Source organism: Sciurus carolinensis, chromosome 11 (genome assembly GCF_902686445.1).
Source record: "Sciurus carolinensis chromosome 11, mSciCar1.2, whole genome shotgun sequence".
In the NCBI taxonomy this organism is placed as follows: Eukaryota; Metazoa; Chordata; class Mammalia; order Rodentia; family Sciuridae; genus Sciurus; species Sciurus carolinensis.
This window is the reverse complement of record NC_062223.1, coordinates 76,742,811-76,757,928: the sequence shown is the minus strand read 5'-3', so window position 1 is coordinate 76,757,928 and position 15,118 is coordinate 76,742,811. Positions and strand designations below refer to the sequence as shown.

The window sequence follows — 15,118 nt, the reverse complement described above, 5'->3', positions numbered from 1 at the left end:
ACTGCTCTCTTATGGCAGCAAGGAAGCAAAGATCAGCTAGGTACAGTGGCTCACACCTGTAATCCCAGCAACTGGAGAGGCTGAGGCAGGAGGATCATAAGACATGACCCTAAGCAACTTGCTGAGACCCTGTCTCAAAATAAAAAGGCTGGGGATATAGTTCATTGGTAAAGCACCCCTGGATTCAACCCCCAGTACCAAAAGAAAAAAATAATTTTAAAGGAGAGAGAGATCCAGGAAAAGGGGAAAGGACCATAAGGAAGATGCATCCTTCCAGGGCATACCCCAAAGTGGCCCACCTTCTCCAGCCACTCCCCATCTGCTTACAGTTTCCACCCCGTCAATCCATTCAAACTAGGATTAGGTTACAGTTTTCATAGTCTTGTCATGTTACCACTGAATATTACTGCATTAGCAGAAGTTTTTGGGGGACTCCTTATATCCAAACCATAATAGGTAGGGATATATAATAAAGTATCAAGGCTGTTACCTCATTAGGAACAAATATCAGAAAAAAAAGGTTATTGTCTACATGGCCCTAAAATCAAACACTGCTTGTCATTAACCTCTTATTCAATCCATGAGAGGTTAATGAATTTTAAATCATATGGAATAAAGCCAGTATCAACTAAACGAAAAGAAAAAGGATCCTGTTGCATACTATGCTTTAAATGGAAGACTTTTAGATCTAACTAGATTTCCAATTCTGGTAGACCATGTTTTCCTCACTCTTTCTCATGAATAAACAAGCCAAATAAATCTCTTTGGGATGCAGATGTTTTCCAGCTGAATCTCAAAGAGATTTTCTTTCTTTTCATAAAAAATTAATATAATAAATTCTGAATATCATACTGTGTAGCCATTATTTACTGAGAAAAAGTTAGTGGTAAGTGAAAACATAGTTATAAAACAGGATATACAATATACCATTTTTGCAAAAGAAATGTATATACAGACATATATGCATAGATAAAAATAAGACACATCAAAATGTTAATAATCATTTTTTGGTACCAAGGATTAAACCTAGGAGCATTTAACCATTGAGCTATATCCCACATCCCTAAGCCCCTTTTTTATTATTTATTTTGAGACAGGGTCTTCTCACTAAGTTGCTTAGGGCCTCACTAAGTTCCTGAGGCTGGCTTTGAACTCACAATCCTGCTTCAACTTCCCAAGTCACCGGGATTACAGGCATGTGCCACCATGCCTGACTAACAATCAGTATTCTTTATTAGTAACATTAATGAGTATATTAATTTTGTGTGGCTGCATAACGACCACAAACTTAATACTTCTAACAATACCCATTTGTTATCTCATGGTTTTATATGTCAGAAGTCAGACATGACATATTGGATTTTCTGCTAAAGTCAAGGTATCAGATAGACTGAGTTCATATCTGGAGGCTCTGGAGAAAATTCCAAGCTTATTCTTGTTGCCGACAGAATTCAGTTCCTTGTCATCGTAGCATTTAGACCCCATTTCAAAGTCTCATATCATAGGTCCTGCCTACCAAGATAATCACCCTACCTTAAAGTTGACAGGTTTGGAATCTTAATTACATCTTCAGAATCCCTTTGAAATAATACCTAGATGAGTGTTTGAATCACTAGGAAAAGGTATGTGTACCTAAAGGCTGGGAATCTCTGGGGAACCATTTTAGAATTCTGTTTACCACAGTGGATGAGCTTTATTTGGTTTAATTTGCTTTTATTTTCATATCACACATTGAAGATATGATATTTAAGGTTTGGGGTCTTTTCTCAAGTTTTTAAACTATATTTTGATCTGTTTATTGTAAGAAATGTTAGACGTTTTTGGATCTCTTTGGCACATTTTGAGGGTTTTTTTTTTCCCCTTGGCTTAACCACCACATTTTCCTTATTTTCAGAAGTTTAAAACTGTAGTCTAGAAAGTAGGTATTTTTTTTTCAGTCTCACTTACCTTCTAAACAGATGTAGAATCTCAATAAAATTATAATACTTCCCATGTTCCATGGAGTAATACCATTGGTCCTCAGCTTTTAAAAGGAAGCCTAAGAACTATAGCAGGATGTTATGTAGTAGAGTGGATAAAAGCACAGAATGGGGAGTCATTCTGGTTACATAGTAGTCCCCATTTATTATAATAATTGAAATTGAAATTCTCATTGTAAGGCAAGACCCCCAATAGATTCCTAAAACTGTATACTACTGTGCCCTGCATATGTACTATTTTTTTTCCTATGTATACATGTCTTTGATAAAATTTAATTTATAAATTAGGCACAGAAAAAGATTAACACTAATAACTAATAATAAAATAAAATAGTTATGTACAAACACCAGTTGAAAAAATTGAATGCCTGGGGATCTAATGACTCCCACAAGAAGGTCATCTTCTCTGTAAAAAGAGACTTTATTCATTGACACAATGTCAGCATCAAAACAGTGCAGAGTAGAAGCTCAGCAAACAACTATTGTTAAGTGAATGTCCTCAAGGAATTCTCTTGCTAGTGGGGAAGGGTACAGAACCTTGTGGTAAGTCTTAAGATAAAAGGAAATACACTGAATATTGCAAATATTTCTTCTGGAACTCAGAGTTTTCATTTTCTGCTTTTGCTGCTTTCAGCTCTGTTAGAGCAAGGCAATAAACTGCGCAATGCCATGGTGATTTCAGCAATGAAATCAAGCCCAGATACTAGCATGTTGTTGGACAAAATTCATCCTTCAATGAAGGAAGATTCTCTTCGATCATCAACCCAGTAAGTTACAGAATAGACACAAACTCAACAGTTCATTTTCTTGTTAAACTGTTTCTTTTTTTTAATTATTTCTTTATTTTTTTTTTAAGTTGTAGATGGACACAGTACCTTTATTTTATTTATTTTTATGTGGTGCTGAGGACTGAACCCAGTGCCTCACATGTGCTAGGCAAGCACTCTACCCATTGAACTACAACCCCAGCACCCAACCTGTTTCTCGTTAAGTTCTAAACTGGATAATCTTGGAAATGTTCAGAAAATAATTTTTGACAAGGTGGCAAAGATGTCTAAATTAGGATTTAAGATGCTAGTACTAGCACTGACACTTGCTAAATGTATAAACAAGTAAATTCTTTGCTCTTTCTGAACTGGAATGCTTGTATATAAAATGGGGATATTTTCTGCCTATCTTTGGGAAATGAAATGGGATTCTGATGAGGAAAGATCTCTGCAGAGTGTAAAGTTTTAGATATATTTAAGGCATTTAAATCTTAAGTTAAATTTTCTGAATCAGACCAGATCCATACTTTTTTTTTTTTTTTTTGCTCAATTAGTTATGATTCAGATTTTTCCCATCTGTTAGCCATTTAGTGAGAAAGTATTTTCCTACACTTCAGAATCAGAGTGTTGTCTAAGAATCAAAGGAAAGACCACAGTGAAGATCATGTCCTTCCTCCAACTGAGGATGCACTTTGGAAACATGACACAAAAATTGATACCAGAGCTATACAGCTCCTATTAGGCAGGTAAGTGCTTTTAACCAGCTTCATTTCTTTTAAGTTCTTCCTCCAATTCATTAAGTACTTTGTTAGATTCATCCTCCTAAAGCTTTGCTTCCTTAACTGAACCAGTTCTTTCCTATTTCTTAAACTACTACTCATTGCCTACTAAAGAAAAATTCAGTTTTTAGCCTTTTGTTCCTGGCTTCATTTACAGAATGATTCCCAGTCCATATTTCCCAGCTGTTCCCACCACCAATATCAACATGATGTGATGAAAGCTGCATGAATTTAAACAAATTAAAGTTGAAATTTGAGATCTATTATGTCCTTAAGCAAGCATCTCACCACCAGAGGCACCAATAAATGTGGAATTGTTCCTAATCTTGCAAAACTGTGAGAATTAGAAATGATGAATGTAAAGGAGCTAACACTGTGCTTGACACATAGTAGTTTGATTCTTGGTAGCTGTTGTTAATGTTACCATTAACATGTTCCCTCATCTATTTATTCTCTCTTGAGTAAGATATGATCACCATTACTGTCTTGGCAAGGTGGTAGGGCATAGTGGTTAAAAGCAATACGTGTTAAGTTATAAAAGTGTAAGACATCAACCTTCATGGTGTTTGCTTGGATTCCCAGCAACTTTGGGAGGCTATAGCAGGAGGATCATGAGTTCAAAGCCAGCCTAGGCAACTTAAAGAAACCCTGTCTCAAAATGAAACAGGGCCTTGTGCTTGCAAGGCAAGCACTCTACCCACTGAGCTATCTCCCCAGACCTCAAAATGAAACATTTAAAAAAAAAAAAAGGAGGGGAGTGTTGGGGATATAACTCAGTGGTAGAGCACCCTGGGCTTAATCCTCAGTAACAGAAAATAATGTGAGTGTCACTTGATTATCAAGGAGGGGTAGAACCGGCTTGCTGTTAGACCTTCCCTTCCAAAGCACCAACTTGATACAGAATTATGCAATTGTAGGGATAAAATGGAAATAGTGATTTGAGCTCTGAAGTGGGTGTTAGGAAACAGGAGGAAAAGAAATGACACAAGACCGGGGGGTTGCCTGGTGGAAGAGGAGGAGCGCGGCGGATCGCTTGGTCTAGGAGTGACTGCATCAGAGCCACAGGCGGTTGCCAGAGGAGGAGCTGCGTGGCGAGCTGTGTGAACTCAGAACGACTGCTCCTGAACACCGGGGGATTGCCCGGAGGGAGAGGAGAAGTGCGGCGGGTCGCTTGGTCTAGGAGTGACTGCATCAGAGCCACAGGCGGTTGCCAGAGAAGGAGGCAAGTGGTGAGTTGATTGCACTCAAAGCAACCGCTCCTGAACACCGGTGGCCTGCCTGGAGGAGGAGCACGGTGGGTCACTTGGTCTCAGAGCCACCGCCCCTGAACACCCAGGGGGCTACCCCGAGGGGGAGGAGGAGGAACAGGGCGGGTCACTTGGGCTTGGATGACTGCCTAGGACTACGGGAGGTTGGCGGGAGGAGGAGACGCGAAGTGAGTTGCTTGGACTCTTAGTGACTGTGTCGGAAACCGGGTTGCTGTCCGGTGGAGGAGGTGTGCGACGGGTCTCTGGGTATCAGAGCTATTGTACAGGGCTCCAAGTGGCGGTTCAGACAAGGGGCCGCGTAGCCAGGCGATTAGGTGCAGAGTAGGGTCCCAGGAGCTAGGTGACTTCTTGCTGGAAGAGCCGCACAGAGACACGCCTAGGGGTGGAGCGAAGTTTCCAGGACTGCGGGCAGATTATCTGGGAGAGGCAGCCTAAGGAAACTCGCCTGCGGAGGGTGAGGCTCCCAGGCCCAGGAGGTAGGTCCGGGCCCCTGGGAACGTTGCAGAGGAAGACAGCCCAGCCCAGGCGGTAGTTGTAGATTGAGGGGAACCTCTAGGAGGGGAACTGACCAGCGAGACGTTCCCACCGAGTGAGTCTTCCCTACCGGGAGAGGTTTTCCCACAGGGACAGTTAAACCAGAGACACAGGCACAAATAGGCCTTGCCTCAGCCCGCAGCCTAGTTCCCCGTTGGATGACCATTGGTCAACAAGTGGAGACACCTCTGACCACTAGCAGGGAATATACGCCACCTGAGGGTCACTACCCTAGAGAGGCAGCTTCTTCGTGGAGCTCTGCATTATCAACTTCCTCCAAGACTTCAGGCCACTGAAGGATAAGAGGGGATATACTAGCAATCTTCAGGGACATTATAAGTTGATAGAGGAAATCTGCAATATCTCAATGACCCACTGATTAATGAACAATATGAGAAAACAAGGGAAGAAAATGCCCCAAACAAATCTAGATGTTACATCAATAGAATCCAACTACAGCATGGCAGAAGAAATGACAGAAAGGGAGTTCAGAATGTACGTAATTAAAATGATTAGGGAAGCAAACGATGAGATGAAAGAGCAAATGCAGGCATTGAATGATGAGATGAAAGAGCAAATGCAGGCATTGAATGATCGCACCAATCGACAGTTAACAGAGCAAATTCAGGAAGCAAAAGATCATTTCAATAAAGAGTTAGAAATATTGAAAAAAAAAAACAAACAGAAATCCTTGAAATGAAGGAAACAATAAACCAAATTAAGAACTCCATAGAAAGCATAACCAATAGGATAGAACACCTGGAAGACAGAATCTCAGATATTGAAGACAAAATATTTAACCTCGAAAACAAAGTTGAACAAACAGAGAAGATGGTAAGAAATCATGAACAGAATCTGCAAGAACTATGGGATATCATGAAAAGGCCAAATTTGAGAATTATTGGGATTGAGGAAGGCTTAGAGAAACAAACCAAGGAATGAACAATCTATTCAATGAAATAATATCAGAAAATTTCCCAAATCTGAAGAATGAAATGGAAAATCAAGTTCAAGAGGCTTATAGGACTCCAAATACACAAAATTACAACAGACCCACACCAAGGCACTTTATAATGAAAATACCTAACATACAAAATAAAGACAGAATTTTAAAGGCTGTGAGAGAAAAGAACCAAATTACATTCAGGGGGAAACCAATACGGATATCAGCAGATTTTTCAATCCAGACCCTAAAAGCTAGAAGGACCTGGAATAACATTTTTCAAGCTCTGAAAGAAAATGGATTCCAACCAAGAATCTTATACCCAGCAAAGCTTACCTTCAAATTTGACGATGAAATAAAATCATTCCATGATAAACAAAAGCTAAAAGAATTTACAAGAAGAAAGCCAGCATTACAGAACATTCTCGGCAAAATATTTCATGAGGAAGAAATAAAAAACAAAGAAGCAAATCAGCAAAGGGAGGAATTATCCTAAAGGAACTGTCAAATAAAGGAGGAACCAAGATGTGTCAAAAAATAAATAAATAAATAAATAAAATTTTAAATATGAACCAAATGACCGGGAATACAAATCATATCTCAATAATAACCCTGAATGTTAATGGCCTGAATTCATCAATCAAAAGACATAGACTGGCGGATTGGATTAAAAAGAAAGATCCAACAATATGTTGCCTGCAAGAGACTCACCTCATAGAAAGAGATACCCATAGACTAAAGGTGAAAGGATGGGGAAAAACATACCATGCACATGAACTCAGCAAAAAAGCTGGAGTATCTATCCTCATTTCAGATAATGTGGACTTCAAGCCAATGTCAGTCAGAAGGGATAAGGGAGGACATTTCATACTGCTTAAGGGAAGCATAAATCAGCAAGATATAACAATCATAAACATCTATGCCCCAAACAATGGCTCATCCATGTATGTTAAACAAATCCTTCTCAATTTTAGAAACCAAATAGACCATAACACAATAATACTAGGTGATTTTAACACGCCTCTCACCACTGGACAGATCTTCCAAACCAAAATTGAACAAAGAAACCATAGATCTTAATAACACAATCAATAATTTAGACTTAACAGACATTTATAGAATATACCATCCAACCAAGAGCGAATACACTTTCTTCTCAGCAGCACATGGATCCTTCTCTAAAATAGACCATATATTATGCCACAAAGCTAATGTCAGCAAATACAAGAAGATAGAGACACTACCTTGTATTCTATCAGATCATAATGGATTGAAGTTAGAAATAAATGAAAGAGTAAAAAACAGAAACTACTCCAACACCTGGAGATTAAACAATATGCTATTATATGATGAATGGATAACAGAAGATATTAGGAAGGAAATTAAAAAATTCTTAGAGGTAAACGAGAACAAAGAAACATCATATCAAAATCTCTGGGACACTATGAAAGCAGTACTTAGAGGAAGATTTATTTCATGGAGCTCATTTAATAAAAGAAGTAAAACTCAAAAAATAAACGACCTAACACTACAGCTCAAAGCCCTAGAAAAAGAAGAACAGACCAACACCAAAAGTAGTAGAAGACAGGAAATAGTCAAACTCAGAGCTGAAATCAACGAAATTGAAACAAAAGAAACAATACAAAAAATTGACAAAATAAATAGTTGGTTCTTCGAAAAAATAAACAAAATTGATAAACCTTTAGCCACACTAACAAAGAGAAGACGAGAGAAAACCCAAATCACTAAAATTCGGAATGAACAAGGAAATATCACAATAGACACGACTGAAATACAAAACATAATTAGAAACTATTTTGAAAATCTATACTCCAACAAAATAGAAAATTTCGAAGACATCAACAGGTTTCTAGAGACATATGAATTGCCTAAACTGAACGAGGAGGACATATACAATTTAAATAGACCAATTTCAAGTAATGAAATAGAAGAAGTCATCAAAAGCCTACCAACAAAGAAAAGTCTGGGACCAGATGGGTTCTCAGCCGAGTTCTACAAAACTTTGAAAGAAGAGCTCATTCCAATACTTCTCAAAGTATTCCATAAAATAGAAGAGGAGGGAACCCTCCCAAACTCATTCTATGAAGCCAATATTACCCTGATACCTAAACCAGACAGAGACACATCGAGGAAAGAAAATTTCAGACCAATATCCTTAATGAACATCGACACAAAAATTCTCAACAAAATTTTAGCAAATCGCATACAAAAACATATTAAAAAGATAGTGCACCATGATCAAGTGGGTTTCATCCCAGGGATGCAAGGTTGGTTCAACATCAGGAAATCAATAAATGTAATTCACCATATCAATAGACTTAAAGTCAAGAATCACATGATTATTTCAATAGATGCAGAAAAAGCATTTGATAAAATACAGCACCCCTTCATGCTCAAAACACTAGAAAAAATAGGGATAGTGGGAACATTCCTTAACATTGTAAAGGCCATCTACGCTAAGCCCATGGCTAATATTATTCTAAATGATGAAAAACTGAAAGCATTCCCTCTAAAAACTGGAACAAGGCAGGGATGCCCTCTTTCACCACTTCTATTCAATATCGTCCTTGAAACTCTAGCCAGAGCAATTAGACAGACCAAAGAAATTAAAGGGATACGAATAGGAAAAGAAGAACTCAAACTATCCCTATTTGCTGATGATATGATTGTATACTTAGAGGAACCAGGAAATTCCACCAGAAAACTGTTAGATCTCATAAGTGAATTCAGTAAAGTAGCGGGATATAAGATCAATGCACATAAATCTAAGGCATTTCTATACATTAGCGATGAATCTTCAGAAAGAGAAATTAGGAAAACTACCCCATTCACAATAGCATCGAAAAAAATAAAATACTTGGGAATCAATCTCACAAAAGAGGTGAAAGACCTCCACAATGAGAACTACAGAACACTAAAGAAAGAAATTAAAGAAAACCTTAGAAGATGGAAAGATCTCCCATGTTCTTGGATAGGAAGAATTAATATTGTCAAAATGGCCATACTACCAAAAGTGCTATACAGATTTAATGCAATTCCAATTAAAATCCCAATGATGTATCTTACAGAAATAGAGCAAGAAATTATGAAATTCATCTGGAAGAATAAAAAACCCAGAATAGCTAAAGCAATCCTTGGCAGAAAGAGTGTAGCAGGGGGTATCGCAATACCAGATCTTCAACTCTACTACAAAGAAATAGTAACAAAAACGGCATGGTATTGGTACCAAAATAGAAAGGTGGATCAATGGTACAGAATAGAGGACACGGACACAGACCCAAATAAATACAATTTTCTCATACTAGACAAAGGGGCCAAAAATATGCAATGGAGAAAAGATAGCCTCTTCAACAAATGGTGCTGGGAGAATTGGAAATCCATATGCAACAGAATGAAACTAAACCCATATCTCTCACCATGCACGAAACTAAACTCAAAATGGATTAAGGATCTCGGAATCAGACCAGAGACCTTGCATCTTATAGAAGAAAAAGTAGGTCCAGAGCTTCAACATGTTGGCTTAGGACCAGACTTCCTCAACAAGACTCCCATAGCACAAGAAATAAAAGTAAGAATTAATAACTGGGATAGATTCAAACTAAAACGCTTTCTCTCAGCAAAGGAAACTATCAGCAATGTGAAGAAAGAGCCTACAGAGTGGGAGAAAATCTTTGCCAATCATACTTCAGATAGAGTGCTAATCTCCAGAATCTATAAAGAACTCAAAAAACTCTACACCAAGAATGCAAGTAATCCAATCGACAAATGGGCTAAGGAAATGAATAGACACTTCACAGAAGAAGATCTACAAGCAATCAACAAACATATGGAAAAATGTTCAACATCTCTAGTAATAAGAGAAATGCAAATCAAAACCACCCTAAGATTCCATCTCACCCCAATTAGAATAGCGATTATCAAGAATACAAGCAACAACAGGTGTTGGCGAGGATGTGGGGAGAAAGGTACACTCATACATTGCTGGTGGGGCTGCAAATTAGTGCAGCCACTCTGGAAAGCAGTATGTAGACTCCTTAGAAAACTTGGAATGGAACCACCATTTGACCCAGCTATCCCACTCCTTGGCCTATACCCAAAGGATTTAAAATCAGCATATTACAGAGATACAGCCACATCAATGTTCATAGCTGCTCAGTTCACAATAGCCAGATTGTGGAACCAACCTAGATGTCCTTCAATTGATGAATGGATAAAGAAACTGTGGTATATATATACAGTGGAATATTACTCAGCCATAAAGAATGATAAAATTATGGCATTTGCAGGCAAGTGGATGAAACTGGAGAATATCATGCTAAGTGAGATAAGCCAATCTCAAAAAACCAAAGGAAGAATGATATCGCTAATAAGTGGATGAGGACACATAATGTGGGGTGGGAAGAGTTAGTATTAGGTTTAGAGTTAGGTTTAGGGAGGGGGCAATAATGGAGGAAGGAAGGACTGTATAGAGGGAAAAGAGGGGTGGGAGAGGTGGGGGTAAGGGAAAAAAATAACAGAATGAATCAAACATTACCCTATGTAAATTTATGATTACACAAATGGTATGCCTTTACGCCATGTACAAACAGAGAAACAACATGTATCTCATTTGTGTACAATAATAAAAAAAAATAAATAAATAATAAATAATAAAAAATAAAAAAAGAAAATAATGTACTTCAATTAATTAATTAACTTTAATTAATTAAATAGAGGTACAAGAGAACATGTTCTTTAAAAACTCCATTCAATTTGGTTAAGGTTTAGACTTTTTTTTTTTTTAATTCTATCTTTATTTTGGATATTAAGCATTTTCATTATAATGTGTCTTGGTGTGGATCTTTTGTAATTTTGTGCATTTGGTGTTCTGTAAGCTTCTTGTAGTTGATTTTTCATTTCATTCTCCAGGTTTCAGAAATTTTCTGATATTTCATTGAATAGGTTGTTCATTTCTTTGGGTTATATCTCTGTGCTTCCTCAATCCTGATAAGTCTTAAATTTGGTCTTTTCATGATGTCCCATAGTTCTTGGAGGTTCCATTCATGGTTTCTTACCATCTTCTCTGTTCAGTCAACTTTGTTTTCAAGATTAAATATTTTGTTTTCATTGTCTGAGGTTCTGTCTTCTAAGTGATCTAGTCTGTTGGTGATGCTTTCCATTGGGTTTTTTATTTGGTTTATTGTTTCCTTCATTTCAAGGATTTCTTTTTGGATTATTTTCAGGATCTCTATCTCTTTGCTGAAATGGATCTTTTGCTTCCTTGTCACTCTCGCCAGCAAGAACGACCCGGAGACGTGATGGGTGGCAAACTTCTTTATTAACAGCTGATTCTTCTTTTTTTTTTCTTCTCTTTTTTGGGAAGTTATTGTCACTTATATAGGTTATATCAACTAATTAGAATATTCATGATATGTGGGGAAAAGATAGACGTATATGGGTATAACTTGAAGCACCTAAGAATCACGCAAGAATCATGCAGAGGCCCTGACCAATTACTGAGACTTCCTCAAGGTGAAATTAGTTGTATACGTGCAGAATAGCAGTTTTTCAACCGCACTGGCAGCTTGCCAGGCGCCATCTTGGCCAGGCTCCACCTAGGGCCAGGGGTCCGTACGCAACCCCGACAGTTCCCCCTTTTTTCTTTTAAAAGAAAAGCTCGGGACCAAGCCTGTCTTAGGCGGAGTGGTCAACCACCGTCCTTACCCGTCATCGGATAACTGCAGAGCATGCTACAGCTCCTGTCTTAGGTTGGTACGGTGTTACCTACTACCTTACCCGTCTGGTCAATGGTCCAGCCTCGCGAGCCACACTTGTGGGGAGCTGCCGGCCTCTAGGGCAGCCATGGCCTGATGGAAGATGATACGATCTCTCGCTTGACTCTGGCGCACACGCATGATAGTGCGTGAGAGGAAGATAACAGCAATGATCATAAGCATGCATAATGCTCCCGTACCAGCCCACTGCTTAATAAAACTGAAAGAGGAGGATAACCAATTTAGTACTTCAGACATTGGAGCTACATCAACTCTAGTAGCATTAAGGCTAACAATTTGAGATCTAAGAATAGCTGTAAGATTATCAAATTCATAAGACCAGTTAGCGCGTAACTGAACAGACAAGCTTCTAGACAAATTTGCTGCATAGCTGAAGTTATGGTAAGCTACAGGTGTAACGCACAGTCCCGCCAGATGATAAATACATCCCACGTTTAACAGTTCCTGTAAAATGTCCATTTGTTCTTGAAGTAAGTCCACTCGCTGGTTCACTAAAAGAATCCCTGCTTTTAAGTGTTGATCCACTGTCTGCTGAGTAGATAAGGCAGTAGCAGTCTGTTGAACCACCTTATTGATTGTGGCTGCAGATTGTACAGACGTAGTTAAGGCTACAGCTGCCGCAGTGGCTGCTGCCGCTGATGCAACTATGGCGGTAATGACTGCTGCGGTGATTCCAAAGTCTCTCTTGTTTCTGGAAAGCAATACTGGCAATTCATCATCTGTAACAGAGACTGGGACTGGTACGAAGGTAGGAACACACATTAAGTCTGCCAGCAGGAACCTAGAAGCATTTTAACATTGAGAGATAGCACAAATCTGAAGTACAATTGAGAGAAGCAGTTGTTTTGTTACATAGTTGAACTGTTCCTCCTAAGAGACTAAAAAGAGGTTGTAAGTTAGTTTATTCCGTGGAAACACACAAACTGAGCCGCAGCTCCAGTAAAGCACCGAGTTACCCTTATTACCCAGAGTTAAAAAACCCCAAACAAAGAGACAAAGAGAAAGTTTATCTTTAGGGGACCTGAAGTTCTCCTCTATTCCCCCTTTTTGTTTATAAAGAGCATTTTTGAGGGTGAGATGTGTATGTTCGACAATACTTTGTTTTTGTGGGTTATAAGGTACATCTGTGGTTAGAGTTATTTTAATTTTAGTGAGGAATTGGTTCTTACCAATTTTAGTTTTTAAAGAAAAATTTAGACTTTATAACGTGTACAATTTTTAACAGTTGCTTAACCATAATTGTATAAACCCCTATTTTTAAGACAATTGTTCTAAAGAATAAAACTTAAGAGACACAAAGTTAAGAGTAAATTAGTGTTTCTAAGAAATCCTTGTCATTTTACCATGTCATTTTACCATATAGATTAAACTTTGGCTTATATCAGAACATTAGTATTTCACCTTAGGAAAAACCTAAAATAGCTTTAGTTGTTTTACATACATACAACCAACTTAGTTACACACAGACTTGTTGAAACTTATCCTTTGTTATACACAGACTTTTTTTATCCAGAAACATTTCCTTTTACCTTTTACTAAATATATTTCTATACCCAGAACCTTTTATTTATTTATTTATTTATTTTTTATCTGTTGACACCTTTTTGTTCACATTTTGAAACAACTCTTATGAAATTTCTGAATTTAGATAAATCACCCTATTTTAATAAGATTAAATATTTTGTTGTTTATAGTACCCTTAATTGAAACGCAGTTGAAACTTTTGGGACCCTTTGTATATAGAATTTCACTTGTTAGGACATAACTTTTAATAACCTTGTTTTTAGTGTAGTGATGACACAAAGTAAGTTTAAACCCTTTTTATTTACCAACCTATGAAAACACCAATAATGTTTAAGTATGTTACCCCATGTAATTTAAGGAGTTAAAAGTACTTGATGTTATTTAACAATTAGCATTTTAACTTTGTAAATTAACCAGACGTCTCTACAAACACATTTGAGTAATCCCATACATGTTAACTCCAATTTATTTATTTTATAAAAACCAAGATATCAGACAAGTGTCCTGAACAGGATCCGTTGCCTCTTTCCTGCTGAAGAAAAGTCCTAGAAGCAATTGATATTAGACATATTATTAACATCAATATTTTATTAGCTTAACCACCTAGAGAGTTGTGAGTTATTTTTTAAAGACATTTTACTTTCATTAGTTTACCCAATTTAAATTGAACCTTTTTAAATCACGTGAATAAAAGTATTTGGATCCATTTTTAAATTTTAATTTTAAGAGCGCTCAGTTTTGACAAAACATGACATTAGACAGCACAACATAACACATAACACAAAATCAAAGGCCTTGTAACTTTATAGGTAAATGTTCATTGCAATGAAACAGCTGTTTAAAAACTTCAGTTTAATAAAAAATAGAACTGATCAAAAAGAAAAAAAATCATTAACCTAGGTATGCAGGATCAAAATTATGAGCTCAAAAGTACAGCATTAAAGAAAAAACAAAACAAAACAAGAATCCTGAAGAATAAGTTAGTTTTTTGTAGCGGCCCAGGAGTTTAAAACGGACACTTTTTTTTTTTTTTTTTTTTTTCTTCTTATCTTTAGGTTACCCCCCTTTTCTCCTTGAGACGCTGTAGTTACATTCCAATGTGGCAGGGGGAGGGAGGATCACCCAGGACTTTACTTTTAACCCCTTTTTTACCTGGTTGAGAAATCAGGTTAGGTTTGAATGCAGAAAATCACAAAACATTATTTTTTATTACTTTTAAGGAATGGAGCTGCTGAGCTCTCTGTCTAGGGGGACCCTCCCCTAAACTGATTTTTCTCTTTGTGCTCTGTTTGTGGTTTTATTTGTACTTTCTCCTTTTTTTTTTTTTTTTTTTTTTTTTTCCCACTGCGCCACTGCATATTTTTGTAAGCTCAACTCTTGTAAAGCCTTTTGTAACGCCTTTTTTTTGTCTTCTAGCTGCTGCCCTATGCCCTCCAATTCCCTTAATGCCTGTTGACTAATTGAACCAGCTTGAGAACACTTTGTTTCTTTACTAATTTTATTTAACTCCATCTCTGAGAGTCCCTCTT

At 37.5% G+C, this 15,118-nt stretch overlaps 1 protein-coding gene across 3 annotated transcripts in view; it reads left to right on the top strand.

The window, feature by feature from the left end:
- Window positions 1-15,118, top strand: part of C2cd3 (C2 domain containing 3 centriole elongation regulator) — a 161,772-nt gene that overhangs the window by 33,097 nt on the left and 113,557 nt on the right. For all 3 annotated transcript variants that reach the window (XM_047517678.1, XM_047517677.1, XM_047517679.1), the window contains exons 6-7: window positions 2,614-2,746; window positions 3,364-3,492. In XM_047517678.1, the coding sequence (XP_047373634.1) occupies window positions 2,614-2,746; window positions 3,364-3,492 (262 nt within the window). The remainder of the gene's footprint in view (window positions 1-2,613; window positions 2,747-3,363; window positions 3,493-15,118) is intronic.